Source organism: Pelodiscus sinensis, chromosome 14 (assembly GCF_052426305.1).
Source record: "Pelodiscus sinensis isolate ZL-2025 chromosome 14, ASM5242630v1, whole genome shotgun sequence".
In the NCBI taxonomy this organism is placed as follows: domain Eukaryota; kingdom Metazoa; phylum Chordata; order Testudines; family Trionychidae; genus Pelodiscus; species Pelodiscus sinensis.
In genome coordinates this window covers 9743115-9759400 of record NC_143065.1, presented here as the reverse complement: position 1 = coordinate 9759400, position 16286 = coordinate 9743115, and the positions used below count along the sequence as shown (strand labels likewise).

Here is a 16286-nt window from a genome sequence, read left to right as displayed (position 1 = left end):
ACGTGCGCTCGGCGGCCTCGTTCTGAAGTAGCCGCGCGCTCTGCAAACTCTGCGCGTGCCGCCTGTCTCCCGGGAAGTGCTGAAGGGCAGCGCGGTGGCGGCAGCATTTGCATCTACTGGTGGTGCACATCCACACATCTTAGTGCACGTAACAAAATGTATTCTGCACATGGATGGACAAAGTTAGAAAGAAAGTTTTAAGTTAGGTTCACCACAAGCCAGCAGCTCTCAACCAGTTTCTGCTTCCAGCTATTGTCGAGGGAATCTCTTATTGGACCAGCTTCCTTCAGGTAAGTTCTGTGCAAGCTCAAAAGCTTGTGTCTGCAATCCTGGGACCAACACAACTCCCCCCACTTCACTGAGCTAATGCAGTCAGTCTTGAAGCAGGCGGGGTTGAAAGTTAAGATGTCAAAGACTGCAGGGACCGGGTACAATTGTACAAAATAAACCATGTTTTGAAAGAGGGCAGAATGAATGCAGCATTTCCTAACCGTTCAAGAGACTTGAGTTTAGAACGTCAATGTTCTTTTTATAGAGTTGTGCATTTTCTTCCTGAACATGTAAATGATTATGCAGTGCTATGGTTTTGAGATCAAGCACCGCACCAAAGCATCAGTCATGTCTCAAGCCTTATTATTCATCAGAGAATCCACCGAGGAGAGAAACCCTTCAACTCCTGATTGTGGGAAAAGCTTCAGTCAGAAGGGACAGAGGAGAGAAACCTTGTAATTGCTCTGACAGGAAAAAGGTTCAATCGGAGCAACTAGGTTTTGGAACACCAGACAACCAACAAGGTGAGAAACCTTTTCATTGTTCTCACTGTGGGAAAATGGGCTTAAATTGCAGCAAGGGAGATTGAGGTTGGACATTGGGAAAAACATCATCAGGGTGGTTAAACACTGGAATAAATTGCCTAGGGGGGTTGTGGAATCACCATCCCTGCAGATATGTAAGAGCGGGCTGGACACACACCTGGCAGGGATGATCTGGACAAGTGCTTGGTCCTAATACAAGGGCAGAGGACTGGACTTGACCTCTCCGAGTCCCTTCCAGTTCTTGTGTTCAAGCCCTTGCTGCTTTTAGAGTAGGTTTGGCTTTGAAATACAAGTGCACTGCACTTGCTTGAGGCTACGTCTACATTGGCAAGATTTTGCGCAAATACTTTTAACGCAAGAGTTTTCGTGTTAAAGTATTTGCGCAAGAGAGCGTCTACACTGGCATGTGCTTTTGTGCAAAAGCATCCGTGCCAGTGTAGACACTCTCTTGCGCAAAAAATTCATGTTGACTGTCTACACTGGCCTCTTGTGCAAGAACAGTTGCGCAAGAGGGCTTATTCCTGAGTGGGAGCATCATAGTTCTTGCGCAAGAAGCACTGATGTCTTACATTAGAACATCAGTGTTCTTGCGCAAGAATTCGCAGCCAGCGTAGACAAGCAGCACGTTTTTGCGCAAAATCTTGCCACTGTAGACTCAGCATGAGTGTATGCATCTCTATGCCCCCAATGGATCCAATCAGAGCTTCTTGCCACCCTGTTCAAAACTTCTCCTTCACCTCAAATGTTGAGCCTGTCTTGTTAGATTCATTTTCTGCCAGGGCTAGAGGCAAAGCCTCCAGGGCCCGATCTGTCTCCTGCTATACCAGGGCCAACTCAGACAGCTGGATTTTCCATCACTGGTGGAAGGGGGCATTAAGGGGACTCATCCATATAGGTGCTACCTCAACAGTAGGAGACTGTTCATGGGTGACCAGTGTACAACCAACGGGACTTACGTTCTTAAACATGTATGTTAGTGCATGGACAGGGGAAAAGAGCCCTGGGCTGAAAAACTTGAGGGAGGCTTCAGACTTTAAGCCTAATATTCAGCAAGCCGAGTATTCAGAGCAGTGTCTCACTCCTGGGACCCTGCACAGCCCCCAGAGCGGAGGGGGGAGCTGCTTTATGGGAGAGGCCTGTGCTCGAGAAGCAGGGCAGGCTGATGGAAAAAGAGGTGGGGTGCCAGGGGAAAACAGTGTGAGCTGTAGGCAGGCATCTGACAAGAGGCAGCCCCACAGCCCCCCACAAACAAGTAGCAGTTCCTCCCATCAGAAGGGGAAACAGCTGGTGAGTGGTGGCTGAGCACAGTCTTGGGGGGAAGGGGTGGGAAGAGGCCTGCGGCTGGGTGCTGAGGCAGCACTGCAGACCCAGCTGCAATGGTCCCCCAAATTTCATGATGTAATTCTAGGGTCCTGACCCCCAAAAAGTTGAGGGGTTTTGCAAGGCTGTGGTAGGCAAGTTTCAGTACCGCAACCTTTACTTCTGCAGAGCTGCTGCTGGTGGCATTGCTGCCTTCAGATCTGAGCAACTGGAGAGCAGCAGCCGCCGAGCTCTGAAGGCAAAGCCATGCAGAAGGAAGGATGGACTGTCACAGTATTGCCACCCTTACAGCTGTTTTGCTACTGCAGAGCAGGATGCCTTGGAGCAGCCATTCTCTAGTGGCCCAGCTCTGAAGGCAGCAGAGAAAGAAGGGCAACATAGTATGGTATTGCCACCCTCACTTTCTGCCTGGCTGCTGACAGGGCTGCCTTCAGAACCAGGCACCTGGCTAACAGCCGCTGCTCTCCAGCTGCACTACTCTGAAGGCAGCACAGAAGTAACAGTGACAATGTGCCCCCCTAAATAACCTTGTGACCCTCCGGAACTCCCCTTTGAATCTGGATCCTCCATTTGCAAACTGCTAGTCTCCCCCGTGAAATCGATACAGCACAAAGTAAAAAGACAAAGTACCAAATTTCACAGGAGGAGACCTGCTTTCATGGTCTGTGATGCATTTTCTATGGCTGTGAATTTGGTCGCCCTATGTCTAACCGATGTAGGGCTGCCTGCCAGCATCACCTGACAGCCTGCAATAGTGACTCTGGGACTCATGTACATGCTTCTGCGCAGCTCTCTCGACAGTTGCTGCTGAAGCCTAGTGATCATCTTTAACCTGCCAGCATCAGTACGTCCCAGCTGACAAGCAGGGAGAAGGACAGTCCTAGGGAAGCTGGGAGACCCGCCAGTGACAGCTCCCTGCTGGGTCTGGAGCAACAGGGCCACGGAATGTACCACCCCTTGCTGTTCCCCAGGGGGACCCCGAAACAGACCATCCTGTGCACTTGCCTCGGGGCTGCACGGGAGAGGGAGGAGTCAGATCTCACTCAGTGCCTCGGCAGCTGTCTACCCACGGCCCTGCTCCGTGCCAACGCATGGGACTGTGCGGCAGTTTGGCCCACGGAGGTTGTGTGGGGGCTGCGCCCACAAGGAACGCATTTGAGCAGCTGCTCATGCTCCAGGAGCCTGGTGGGACATATGGTTCGTGCCCTGTAGCCGCAGCTCCCCATTCGCAGCCCATTGGGACTCGCCCAGGCTGGATACTCGAGGCCGGGGGTCTGGTTAATCGCTTTTATTTCCGCGAGTGCTGTACAGTCACCTCAGTCGCCCGCCACCAGGTGTGCCTGCTGTACAGATCTGCCTTGCGCCCGCTGTGCTCTCGTGCTGTGGGGCGAGGCCCAAATAAATTACCCGTGTCCCCGTGCAGTGCCCCCAGGCACCGTGCTGGAGAGGGTCGCGATCAGCCCTGGTGTCTTGCTCCTTACGGTGCCAGGGCAAAAAACACAAAGTCCCCTGCGCCGGGGGAGTGTCCGATTTGGAATGCAAGCCATGGCGTGACGGCCTCTGCGTGCGGCTCGGAGATGGGCACCGCTGCCCAGGAAGCTGGTTTCACCCTTGTGCCTGGGCGGGAGGTCTCAGCATGGCATGGCAGCCTCCGAAGGCAGAGGGCAGCACCTGCGGGGTAGGGCCACGCGTTAGGAATGGCTAATGCCCCGCTGAGACACAAATCCCGCAGGCCCCATGCTCTAGTGCCCCCTGTTCCCGGCAGGCAGTGTCAGGGGCTGCTCTTGCTCCATCTCCAGCTGTTACCATCACAGGCCATGTGCCACCGGGAGTCATGTCCCTGCCTCCCAGGCCCGGTATCGGACACCGCAACACAAGGGCCTCCAGGCCGGCACCCTCAGGCCGTGTTACAGGAACGGGCCTGGCCGCTCTGCATGCAATGACCCCCAGTGGGCACGGGCCAGGTAGCCCCCAAGGGAGGGGCCAGGCGACAAGCCAGTCACGAAGGGAGTTGAGCAAGGAGCCAGGATGTCCCCAGGCGCAGAGAAGGCGGTGTAGTGCTGCAGCCTGGCCAAGCCCCAATCCACTCGCAAAAGACACCCGGTCGTGCCAATACCTCCCACCCCTTCCAGCTACCATTGGCCAGCTGGCTCCAGACAATACCTGGCCCCTCCCCAAGGTCCCAGCCCAGCAGGCCTGGGGGCCACCTAGCAGCGTTACCCGACAGCTCCTTCTGGCTTCACAAGGACTCCCCCTGGCTTCTGTTCCTGACAGGGGAGCTACCCCCTTCCTGCCCCTCAGCAGCCCAGAGTGGCCAGTGACTGGCATGCCTGCTGTGGGCAGCCATGGGTACTGGTCAGCACGTGGGCTGCCGCCTCCAGGCACGGCCAGCGCAGCCCTGGAGACCGACACTCACTCCATCTTGGCCTCCAGGCGATGGATGGTCTGCTTGTCCAGGTAGCGGCAGAACAAAGAGAGGAGGTTGCTGGGGAGGACTAGGGGCTCCACCAGGGCGGTCTTGGGCACTTGGGACAGCTCCTTGGCAACCAGGAACACCGTGTCCGTCCTGGGGAGGCAAGCCCACCCGTGAGCCCCGGGCCAGCCGACACGGCCTGCTGCACAGGCACCCTCTAGGCCGCCCCCCGCCGCCTCACCACTTCTCAAAGTCCCCGCTGTGCGGCTCCAGCGGCGCGTCCGAGGAGAGGAGCCTCTCGCCGTGACTCAGCAGGGCGTACAGGAGCGAGATCCCGAACTGCGGGGAAGCGCCCTGGCTTAGACGTGGCCCAGGGGGAGTGTGCCCCTTGCAGGGCTCAGATCCCACCCGGGCAGCACTGAGCTCGCCAGCTTCCCCTCCTGGGGCCCTTCCTGCCCCACACAGCCCCACGCACCTGGTTCTTAAAGGTCATGGTGAGCGGCAGGTCGGTGGAGCCAGCCAGCGGCCTGGTCAGCTCCTGCAGGACCTCGATGAGCTTGCTGAAGGTCATCCGGCCCACCATCTCACTGAGGGGGCCGTACAGGACCGGAAGGGACTAAGCACCGGTGGGGAAGGAGTGGAGACGGGGGTTAGAGCCAGGCCCCCCGCCCTGACACCACACGACAGGCTCCCTGCCCCCTCCCAGTCCCAGAAGCAGGGGCACAGACCCAGCAGCCAGCACGGGCAGAGGAGCGGTCCCACCCCAGACAGGTGAGCTCATGCAGGCTGCAGACTAGACAGCAGCCCGACTAGGCCTAACCCCCGCAGCGCAGGCTGCACACACCTGCTAAGCTCCCCCAGCACCCGGGGCCACCAGAAAGACCCCTCTGACCTCGAGGGCCCAGCTGGGATGGGACAGGCCAATTCCCGGCTCCCCAGGGGAGGCAAAGTGGGGCCCCACCCCAGGGCTGGCCTCTCCCCGACCCCTGCAGGCCACTACCTCGTCCAGCGTGTCCTTCCGCATGAGGAAAGGCAGGTGGTGGGTGATGGTGACCAGGATCTCCTCCGCCTGCTCCCGCGTCAGGTGCGGCAGCAACCGTGCCGTCAACTTCTTCCCCTTCCGCACACACAGGATCTGCAGGAACTCGTCCTCTGCCTCCCTGTGTGAGAGCCCTGAGCTGCCCAGGCCGGCGGGACCAGCCCCCCTTCCACTGGCAGCGGGGAGCCCCCAGCGGGGGGGCCCTGGCCCCCAGCGGGGGCGTTCAACAGGATCCACCTGGCCTGGGTGAGGGGAAGAGACGGCGCAAGGCCCCAGTGTCCAGGTGGGACCTGGCCTCGCCCAGTGGTTGAGGTGACTCAGATGGATGGGAGCACTGTTTGCAGGCAGGAATGTTTCTGCTCCCCAAACTCACCGGTGCTGGGAGCTGCATTTGGCCCCAGAGATCTGGGGTTCTAACAGCATCTCCATGGGTGAGGCCTGAGCTGCGCCATGGGACTGCTACCTGCCACCCTCCCCAGATGGCCCCGGGACCAGCCGTGTGCCGGAATGGTGCACAGATGCACACCGGCAAACTCACTCCTCACTGTCGCATGCCCTGATCTTCAGAGCCTGGTAGATGCGCCCCACTTCATGGCTCTTCTTCTCCCGGAAACGGGGGTGCTGCTCCTCGGGCAGCAGGCTCATCTTCCGCTGCGTCTCCTCCACTTCCAGCAGCTGCAGGAACATCTGGGGATGCAGGAGAGAAACTAGCAGGCGGGCCGGCGAAGGAACAGTGGGATCTGAGCCCCACACCCCCCTTCCTCTCTGGAAGGACAGTAGCCTGCACCCTACACTCCTCCCCCAGCACCCCGCCTAGGAGCCTGGCTGAGCCACAAGTGGCTGGAGCATCCCAAGAGATCCCAGCCAGAGATGGTGCACCAGTGACTGCCCATCGGGGTGGGGAGGGATCTGGGGCCCTCCGGGATCTCACTCCACCCTCACTCAGCCACCCGGATCTCCTGGGCCCGAGCAGCCAGACATGCCGAGTTCCGGGCCAGGCAGGGTTTGCGGACGGTGGGGAGAACAGAGATCCAGCTTCTAACCAACCTCCTCCCCTCCCGCTGCTGTTCCCCTGCCCAGCATTGGGAGGGGAAACCTCTTGCCCTGAAGCCATGGCGCTGCCCAAGGCCCCTCTCACCTTCTCGATCCTGTGCAGAGCCCGAAGTCGCTGGTTCCCCGCAGCCTTCGGACCGGGGGAGAAGGGAAGACAAGTTACAGCCGCTGCAAGACACAGCTGCCTCCCGGCCACAGTGCCCAAGCCACGGCAGGCTTGATCGGGTGATGGCGGCTGGGCCCGGGGCAGCCCACAGGGGGCGCACGTCCAAGGGCCCTGTCAAGTCCAGGAGCTGACCCCAGTGGCCTCCACCTGACCCGGCTACTTGCCCATCCCCAGCGCGATGCTGATCTCGCCAGGGCCAGAGCCGGGGGGCTGGAGCCTCACGGAGCAGCTACAGATGGGGGTGTGGGTCCCAGTACCCCCGTGAAGGCAGCTGAGAAAGCGCCTAGTCAGCGGGTGCAGCAGGGCCCAGGCAGGCTCAGGGGAGCATGGCAGCCCCGTACCTACCTCCTCCTGCAGAGCGTGGTGCACCGCGTCGATGGCCCGGCGGGGGCTGTAGCATGTGGACACGGCCACCTGGCCCAGCGAGCCTGCAATCCGCACCACTGGAAGGAGAAGCAGATGTGCTGAGACCCCACCCACGGCTCCCCCCACCTGCCCGCCACCCTCCCCCGCCCTTACCCGAGTCGTAGATCTCCATCTTCTGGATGTATGGTGTGACCAGCTTGGGCGGCTCCTGCTTGTTGCGCCCCCCCAGCAGCTCCTCCTCTGCCTGCTTCCGCTCCAGCTTGTGGTAAAAGGCCTGCAACGGAGAGGACGGCCAAGCCGCCATGAGGGGAAGCAGCAGGCTAGTCTGGGGCTACGTGGGCTGTGGTACTGGCCCATTGACACGGGAACCAGGGGCAGCCGGGGCCCACGGCCGCCCTGCCCCTTTTAAGAGAAGTGCAGAATTCACGCCACCCGCAGGCTCCCTCCCACCCCCGCAGAATAGATCCTGCCCAAGAGGTGCTGCAGTTACACCCTTCACCCACCAGGGGCTGCTGTGGGGCCAGAACTGGGCAGCCGGCTCACGCCCACAACAGCCAGCCATCGGGAGGGCGAGGGCGCTTTGGCTTTGCCCTCCCCTCACTTCTGTCAAGTTTCTAGTGCCCCTGCCATGGCCCCAGGTCTGAGCTCGGACCAGGGAGGCCTCACCCAGTCACATCAGTCCCGGGGCCCCTGCTGGGGGTAGGAGCAGTTTAACTGGTCCATCTGCCCTAGGCAGGTTTCAGAGCCACCCCCAGCAGGATCTGCACCCGGAGCCAGCTGGGGCTATGGGAGAAACCCAAGTCTCACCCAGCCATGGAGGGGAGGTGCCACGTGGCCCCTGCCCTGCTCACCTGGTAATAGTAGTCATCCAGGTGAGGATTCTCGCTCTGCAGCTGCATCATCTGCACCTTGATCACCCAGTCCTTCTCCTTGCACGTCATGAGCCCGGCATAGGGATCTGCCTTTGGGGACCATGGCTTTTTGGGGGAGACGCTGCAAGGCAGGAGCCGCCCCCCAGTGTTACTCCCTGGGGACGCAGCCTGGGGCAGCACCCCGCCACTCCCAGTGGTTCGCACCCCATCAATTGATGGCCTAACGAGAGAGGAATCCGTATGGGGAGGCAGGGAGGGCCTGGGGCACAAGGAAATGAAAGGCCTCTGGTTGAGAGGGTTTTCTGGCTGCTCCCCCTCCAGCCTGTGCTGTGCATCTGTGACCCCCCGCCCCCCACCCCTCCACTGGCCAGGATCATTGCAAGGCAGCCTGGGGGTCCATAACCTCCTACACACCCACCAGCTGGGACCATGGCAAGCCAGTAGGGGGGGGGTCCATAATTCCCACCCACCCACCCACCGGTTGGGATCACAGTAGATCACAGGTACAAACATCCAGGAGGAGACAGCTCAAGCCTGCTTGCCCAGGACTGGCACTCACGAACTAGTGCCATCTCTTAGGGGCGCAGCTGCCCCACAGGCCCCTCGCTTAAGCTCCAGGGAAAGCCTGGAGAAAGTCCCAGAAAAGCAGCACAGCCTAGAGACAGCAGGGGGCAGCATACAGTGAAATGTCTGGGCCCCCCACCCCCTGTCCCGTCCCCAGGCTGCACCCACACACCAGGAGCACCAGGCTCAGGTCCGTAGCCACCTCACCACATGCTGCTGGGCCCCCCAGTCCCTTACAGCAGCCCCCAGCCCGGCTCACCTCTGCGCCTGCCCTCGCTGCTGCTGCTGGGTCAGGATCCGCTGGTGCTGAGGGTGCAGCTGGGTCATGTGGCTGGGCACGCTGCAAGGAGAGGCAGTGGCGGGTGAGGCCAGCAGCAGGACCAGCTGATGGGGGGCATGGCCATGAAGATGGCTGGGGGCAAGCATGGAGCAGGAAGGGCGGCTCGCCCAGGCAGTGGGGAGATCAGACACGGTGACGCCCTGGAGGCTGTCCCTCCTCCCCCCATACCTGAACTTCAGCGGGCAGCTGGCGGATGGGCTGAAGAAGAGCGAGGGCTCCAGGGAGGGGGACGTGGGGCCGAAGCGCATGGCCAGCGGCTGCGTCGGGGTGCTGATGTTGCGTGACATGGGCCTGAAGGGGGTCGGAGACACATACCCCGGGCTCTGAAAGAGGAGGGAGGGGTCACGGCTCCAGAACCCCGCCCCTGACTAAGACTCAGGGCAGCACAGGCGTGGGGCGCTTTCCTTCATTGCCCCTCCCCCCGGCAGTAGGAGGAGGGCAACACCCCAGAGCCAACCCCCTGCATGCTGTAGTGGAGCTGCCTCTGCCCCCTGCTGCTGAGGACAGTGGCCAGGCGAGCCCCTTGCAGCCCCCCCCCCCCCCCACCAGGCAGGGCCAGGAAGCGCCCGTGCTCCACAGGCCAGGAGCCCTGCAGCAGGTCCATCGCCAGCCAGGAAGGATGGCACGGGGACCCAGCGCCCCTACTGGCTGTCAGACTGCCCACCCTGCCCATCCCGGCTGAGAATCCCCGCCTTCGGCCCCTTCCAGGCCACAGCTGGGAGTCCAGTGCCGGGGGAAGGGGGGTTACCTAGTGGGCTCCAGGGATCTGGCCCCATCCCCTTCTGATCCACACTCTACCCTGCCCTGTGTCCTGCTTGCAAGCCATTCCCTAACCTCCCTGTGCGGGTCTGCAGGGCCGTCGCCTCGCTGGACTGGCAGTATCCAGCTCTAGCTGCTCACCCCAGCTGTCCAACCTCGCCCTGGACTGGAACTGCACTTGGAGCCGCTCCAGCTCCTTGCCCCATGTCCTGCACTCGGTGCTGCCCACCTCAGCCAACAGGGCAGCGGGACTGAGACAGGCACAGAGGAGAAGGAGTACAGCTCCAGAGGGCAAGGGCAGGATGCCACAGAAGAGATATCGAGGCTGGCCACGCCATTGGGAAGAGGAGAACGGGGAGCTGTTGGAGAACAGCTATGCAGAGGAGGATTTCCTTTCCCCAGGAAACAGAAAAAAGCATGGGGGATTACAAGGCAGAACATCTGAATTGGATGAAAGGAGGGATCCTTTATGTAGCCACCTGTGAAACTCCCTGCTGGAGGACAGCAGCTTAGTACAGGACAGGAGCAGATGTTCCCCAAAGAGCAGGGGCGGCCCGTCCATATAGGTGGTTGCCTAGGGCGCCAAGTTAAATGGGGTGCCAAATGGTGGCACAATATCGTTGCAGGGTTTGGAGGTGGGGGCGCCGATTGCATGGTTCGCCTAGGGCGCCAGTTGCTGGCAGCTAGTCTAGGGCTGCTCCTGCCAAAGAGCAGGATCTGCGGGGACACTGACCAGGGCAGAAAGGTTTCTTGAGCTAGGGCTTGCTCAGAAGAAACTGCCCCCCACCCCCAGCACGGAGCTGTGCTAGCAGCCAGGCCAGACAGGCCTTCATGCCTCCCCCAAACTCCCTGGGGCTGCCGCGAGGGGGATGGGCTGACTGGCTCCAACAGCACCCACACCACAGGCCCGAGGGCAGACAGGAAGCCTCCGCCATTCCAGAGAGCCCTGGGCCGGGAGGGGGAAGCCGCTTGGGGCGTTACCTGTTTGGGGGTGAAGAGAGGCGGGGCTCTGCCAGGCGGTGTGAATGGACGAGGGGGACCCATGGAGCAGGGCATCATGGGAGACTGCTGCAGAGCAGGAGACAGGAGTGTTACCCAAGCGGGGCCAGCGTCAGCCCCTGCTGCGTTCAGCCCCGTGGGCGTAAGTGGCAGGGGCGGTGCTGCAGTGAGCCTGGGGCGGCCCAAGGGGACGCAGAGCAGGGGAGAGAAGGGGGAGGGCAAGAAGTCACTTTACCTGCCGCATAAAGCGCTGCGGGAAGGATTTTGGGGACATCATCCTGAAGTCTGGGCGCTTGAGTCCAGGGGAGCCCAGGTATCCCCTCTGCGCTGGGGAGACAAGGAAGTCCAGGTTCATATGCGATGTGGGGGGGGCCCTGTCCAATGCCTGGAGAATGGCTTTGTCCTACAGGGAGACAAAGAGAGAACCCTTCTGCTGTCCCCGGGTGTGCCGAGCCGAGCTGGAGGGAGACGGACAACCCCGGCAGCCCCAAGGGCTGCTCTCAGTGCCGGCACCCCAAACCAGGTCAGACCGCCCCAATCCCCAGGGAGCCGGTGCTCTGTCTAAGGGACCAGCGGTGAAACCGGACCATTCCCAGCGTCACCCCTAGGCTGGGTGCGGGGGGCAGTGGATAATCCCAGCTTTGGAAAGCAGCTGCATAGACCTGCCTGTGGGCCAAGGAGCCAGCCAGCCCTGGGGTGCGGAGGCAGAGTGGAGCCGGGTGGGGAGAGCTCTGCACCGGAGCAGCTCGAAGGACGGTGGAGCCCACCCCCTCCTCAGAGCACAGCCGGGCGGGCAGGCTTTCCTGAGCCCACAAGGACTCTGGAGCTGTGGGTACGCCCGACCCCCAGAGCTCCCGTGTTGCCCCTCCGCGGCAACCTGGCTCCAGAGCGTGGCAGGGTGGGTGCCTTCTTCCACAAGCCTTTGCACCAGTGTGGCCAGAGACCACCCAAGGAGCCTCTTCCATGCCAGCTCTCCCCCAGCTGCCAGGCCTGGAACCCTCCCTCCTTCCTAAGGTGCCTTCTGCCTGAAAGAGCCCCCTGCCCACAGGCCATGCCAGCACCCCACCAAAGTCCTTGCCCCTGCCTGATACTCAGCAAGCCCTTTGGTTTGAGCTCTGGACCCCCCGCTGTTCAGGGAGGGCGCAGGGGACTCCCAGTCTCGGCTCCAGAGCATCGGGAGGCTTCATGCCCAGGCGCCCAGTGACAGGGAGGAAGGCGAAGGGCAGTGCTCACCTCCAGCATGCGGTGCGACAGGATGCTGCTGGGGGACGGGGGCCACGCGCCAGAATCCGCAGCCATCTGAAAGGGATGGGAGTTAGGCCCAAGGGAAGGACTCACTGAGCGCAGGTGGAGGGAGCAGAACAGCTCGAATCCCAGCCTCTGCCAGTGGGAGGCGCTGCAGGAAAGCTTAGCAGCATACCCGGTGTGCGAACCTACAACTACTCCCAGCAGGAGGCGCTGTGGGGCTACTGTGGTCAGGGGTACGCCCAGCCGCTCACCCCACTCCAGGGCCTGGGACAGGAGCAGGCTGGGCTGGTGGGGGAGGTGAGCGTGCTCTTACCACGTCATCGCCCTCGAACTCTCCCCAGGTGGAGCCGAGCCGGCTGTCGAGCACGGCGGAGTCCAGGCTCTGCAGGGCAAAGAGCAGCACTTACAGGGAGCCCAGGAGATTTTCACTCAGTCTCTGGGGTCTGCAGGATCCAGCTTCCCCGCCCTCCCTCTGGCCCTCAGGGAGAGGGAAGGGGGCTGGCTGCCAGGGAGAGTGGGGGTCACTGGCTCCCTGCATGGGGGGGGGGGGGATCATCCTTAGTCACTCACTGCCTGAGCCAGGGTCAGCGAGAGGAAGGGGCAATGCAACACGGCCATCTGCCAGGGCACCTCTCCCCAGCCCTGCGCCCGTTGGTATCGTTCCTGTTCCCAGGGGTCACTGAAGTTAATGGGGAGAATCCTGTGCATGGGAGAGAGGGGGCCCCCTGCCCAGAGAGCTGGGAGAAGACAGCACCAACCCCCAGGCACCCACATACCCTCCTGGAGCCCCACCTGCCTCACCTCCAACGGGGGCTTGCTGTGCACCGCTCTCATCACTGCCGGGTCTCCCAAATCATTCTGCTCCTCACTGTCCTCATCATGCAGCTCCTCCTCTTCCTCCTCCTCCTCCTCCTCTTCCTCCTCTACTACTACTTCTTCCTCCTCCTCCTCCTCCTCGTCGTCGTCCTCTTCTTCCTCCTCCTCCTCCTCCTCCTCCTCGGTCCCGACATCCTCCTCCATGTCAGCGTAGTCATCATGCTCAGCACCAGGCCCTGCCTTGCCATCTTCCCCTGCCTCTTCCATCTCCTCCACCACGGGCTGCTCCTCTTCGGCCTCCTGGCCCTGCTGCTCGGTAGCCTTGTCCTCCTCCTTTTCCTTCTCCTCCTCCACCGCTGCCACCTCATTTTTGCCCACAGGACTCAGCTCGGGGCCTTTATCGGGAGGAGCCAGGGCTTTTGCCACTTCCTCGTCTACCGAGTCTCGATCTTTGGAGGAAAGGAAGGAGAGTTCCAGTCAGGGGCAGAAAGCCGGGGGACGGTACAGTCTGAACTGCCACAAGCTCCTGCTGCCTTGACCATCAGGAGAGCTAGATGCTGTGAAATTGCCCTTTGAGCCTCCTGCCCCAGGAGGTGTGATCTCTCCTGACATGACACCCCCAAGACCCTGTTCCCCGGGGTCCAACCCTTCCTGCTCCCTACTGCCCTCCTCCCAAAGTCTGCTCATCCCCCCCCCCGGGCCCTGCGCTCATCCTCTCCCACCGCTCCCCAAGCTCCTACCTAACCCAAATGTCATTTCATTGTACAAGTCGATCTCCTCATCTTCCTCCGCCATTTCTTCCAGCAAAGGAGCATCTTCGGCCAGAAGGTAATCTTCTAGGATCTAGGAGACAGAGTGAGGCGGGGAGTAGGGCGTGGAACAGCTAGCCCAGAAACGTGGCTGTTCTGGCCTGCCCCAAATGGGGGCCCCCCTGTTCCCTCTCCAAGCCAAAGAGCTAATGCCATGGTATTGACAAATACAGAGCGTTTAGCCTGCTTCAGTAGAAATGAACCGTGAGGCCCTGTGCTTGCAGCTTGTTTCAGGGACTCAGAGAATCAATGTGGGTGTGTGTGTCATCACAGGATCTGCCCACGAGACAAGCCAGAAGACCAGGATCTCAGCCTGTAAAGTTCCTGTAGCATGGAGCACGTCACTGAGTGGGACAAGCAAAGCCAGAGCAGCTAAAAACATGGCTACGTCTGTCCTTCTGTAGAGCAGACAACTGGTGCACACAGTTTCCTGGTTCCCACAGGAGCATAGACTGGGGGGAGGAGGAGAGAGGAACACAACCATGCAACGTTGTCACCCAAGTGTCATTTAGAAGGTTTGCTTGGCAACCATGAAAGCAAGACTTTAAAAAAAAAAAAAAAAAAACCAAGGGTTGAGATTCTGCAGAGCCTGCCTTGGTCAAGAGGAGGAGATGAAGCCATCAGGGGGGCTCAGAATGGATATGGGGCCTGGAAGAGAGATGCATATCTGACACAGAAAGCCAGGGAGCCAATGGAGGGCATGTTGTTATTAAAAGTGCAGAACAAAAGGTCTTCAAAAGCAGCATTTTGACAGACCACAGGGAGCAGCAGAAGGAGGCTGGGGGTCATTGGGATAAAGGCAAGCAGTGACCCCTACATGGAGAAGTGGTTTATCTGTGAGGACAGCAAGGAAAGGGGTCATCAGACGAGAGACAGCCTCTAGCAAGAGAAGAGGCTGGCTATGGGGAAGAAGAGCCAGGAGGCTGCCCAGACCCGGGCCTGGGGGATGGGAGAGGGGTGAAGTTGCATGATGGGGGCACAGGAAGATGTGCTGTCCTGGTGCAGTAGTGCGAGGACAGCCCTGAGGAGCGTCCAGAGGCAGCTGGAGAGGTGAGTCTGGATGAAGAAGAAGCGGATTTGAGAACTGGCCTCACAGAAGCATTAGCTGAGATGACCATGGCTCAGAGATGGCTTCAAACGAGGGTGGTGTTAGGTGGGGCACGGCCCAGAGGCCAAGGCAAGGACCAGGCTGCTAGCTAGGGAAGCCAACTCCAGACTGGAGAGCAGGACGGACATGCCCCAAGGGAAGCAAGAGCCCAGCCAGGACCCACCCGCCATCTGGGGTACACAGCTGCAGGCCCCAGAAGCTGGCCAGGTCCCCACCCAGTGGCTGGGCATGTCGAGGGGACCCGCCTGTGACCGATGGGAGCATCACTGCCCTTGCAGGGCATCCCCACCCATGCACCCGCCCTGCTGCTCCCCCACCCAGTGGGGGCTGGTGACTGCCCCGCCCAGCTGGCCGCCGGGACCCGAGGGCACAGCAGCTGAAGCAGGCGGGGGGCGGGGCGGTGCCAGGCGGGGCGGAGCCCCACATGTGGCAGGCGCTGGCATGACACAAAGGGAGCCCGCCTCTGCCCCAGACGCCTCCAGAGAGGGAGCTTCTGCGCTCCCGGGCTGGGGGAAGAGCCGAGGCGGCCGTGGAGAAACTTACAGGCGGCTCGCTGCTCTCCGCCATCGCGCGGCCCCCACCCACTGCGATTTCTCTCTATGGGGCCGGGCTCCGGCCGCCGGGCAGCTTTTAAAGGGCACCGACTGGGGAGCGAGGCTGCGCATGCGCGGAGGGTATTCGGCGGTATAGGTTGGCGGCGTTCAGTCAAGGTACACCTGCGCACGTGCGAGGCTGTGCTGCCTGCTCACCTGTAGCCCCTCACCCGCGCCCCCGGCTCTGTGCAATGGTACAGTCCAGGGACTTTCCAACCCCCTTCCGGCTCTGGGCAGTGGTGAAATCCTGATCCCCCTTTTCTGCCCCAGCTGGCAGAGTGCCCACCCTAGCCTGTGCATTGGGGCGAGGCTAGGTGGGGCTCCTCGCACGTGGGGTGCACCTTCAGCCATAGGACTGGCAGGTCCAATTTGTGCCAGACCTGAGACCCAGCACCTTTGGGCTTGGCCCTTCATAGTACATCCATTATGGATGTACAAAAAATTGCTCGGGTCCCAATAATTCTTTCACTGCAAATCCAGCACTGGGATGGAGGCTGCTGTCCTGTGGTATAGCTAGACTTGAGTAAGGGGCTTGATACAGTCTTGCATGGCCTTCTCATTAACTGCCTAAATGGAGCTACAATAAGGTGGGTGCATAACAGAGAGTAGTTATCGAAGGTTCACAGTCACACTGGAAGAGCATAAGGAGTTGGGTTCCACAAGGATCAGTCCTGGGTCCAGTGCTGTTCAATATTGTTATTAATGATCTAGCTAGAAAATGGTACAGAGAGTGCACACACATAAAGTTTGGGGATGATCCTAAGCTGGGAGGGGTTGCAAGTGCTTTGGAGGACAGGTTTGTAATTCAAAATGATCTGGACAACCTGGAGAAATGGTCTGGGGTAAATAGGATGAAGTTCAATAAAACAAATGCAAAGGCCATAGGAAGGGACAATCGGTAGCACACATAGGCTGTCTACACTGGTGGGTTATTGCGCAAGTACGGCATCCAAAGAGCATCTACACTGCCCACCCATTCTTGCGCAAGGAAATTTACAATACAGCG

The 16286-nt window shown here is 60.4% G+C and overlaps 1 protein-coding gene and 1 long non-coding RNA gene across 5 annotated transcripts; one reads left to right on the top strand and one right to left on the bottom strand.

The window, feature by feature from the left end:
- The first annotated feature begins 6 nt into the window (after nucleotides 1-6).
- Nucleotides 7-3418, top strand: LOC102455160 (uncharacterized). Its single transcript, XR_332407.5, has 3 exons — nucleotides 7-290; nucleotides 645-794; nucleotides 2925-3418. It is a non-coding gene; the product is annotated as an uncharacterized LOC102455160 (long non-coding RNA).
- On the bottom strand, nucleotides 3409-15326 carry PATL2 (PAT1 homolog 2). 4 transcript variants are annotated; one of them, XM_075897491.2, is made up of 19 exons: nucleotides 15231-15326; nucleotides 13511-13613; nucleotides 12756-13219; nucleotides 12268-12336; nucleotides 11940-12005; nucleotides 10942-11109; nucleotides 10689-10775; nucleotides 9117-9271; nucleotides 8868-8948; nucleotides 8024-8165; nucleotides 7326-7446; nucleotides 7152-7249; nucleotides 6726-6770; nucleotides 6126-6274; nucleotides 5549-5708; nucleotides 5024-5164; nucleotides 4790-4887; nucleotides 4552-4701; nucleotides 3409-3806 (listed from the first exon to the last, which is right to left on the bottom strand). In XM_075897491.2, exons 1-19 carry the CDS (start codon nucleotides 15252-15254, stop codon nucleotides 3767-3769), a joined length of 2361 nt encoding a protein of 786 aa, XP_075753606.2. In that variant the 5' UTR covers nucleotides 15255-15326; the 3' UTR covers nucleotides 3409-3766. The 4 variants fall into 4 exon arrangements, with proteins under 4 accessions (XP_075753606.2, XP_075753607.2, XP_075753608.2 ...); XM_075897492.2 differs by having other exon boundaries at nucleotides 10689-10772; XM_075897493.2 differs by having other exon boundaries at nucleotides 10942-11028.
- Between the last annotated feature and the right edge of the window lie 960 nt (nucleotides 15327-16286).

Excerpts from the sequence above, each read along its gene's own strand:
- PATL2 (XM_075897491.2), bottom strand. The coding sequence starts at position 15,254 with ATGGCGGAGAGCAGCGAGCCGCCT. Across the intron at positions 8,166-8,867 it reads CAGCGAGGGCAGGCGCAGAG|CGTCTCCCCCAAAAAGCCAT; the intron begins GTGAGCCGGGCT and ends CCTGCCTTGCAG. Across the intron at positions 6,275-6,725 it reads CTCTGCACAGGATCGAGAAG|ATGTTCCTGCAGCTGCTGGA; the intron begins GTGAGAGGGGCC and ends CTGCATCCCCAG.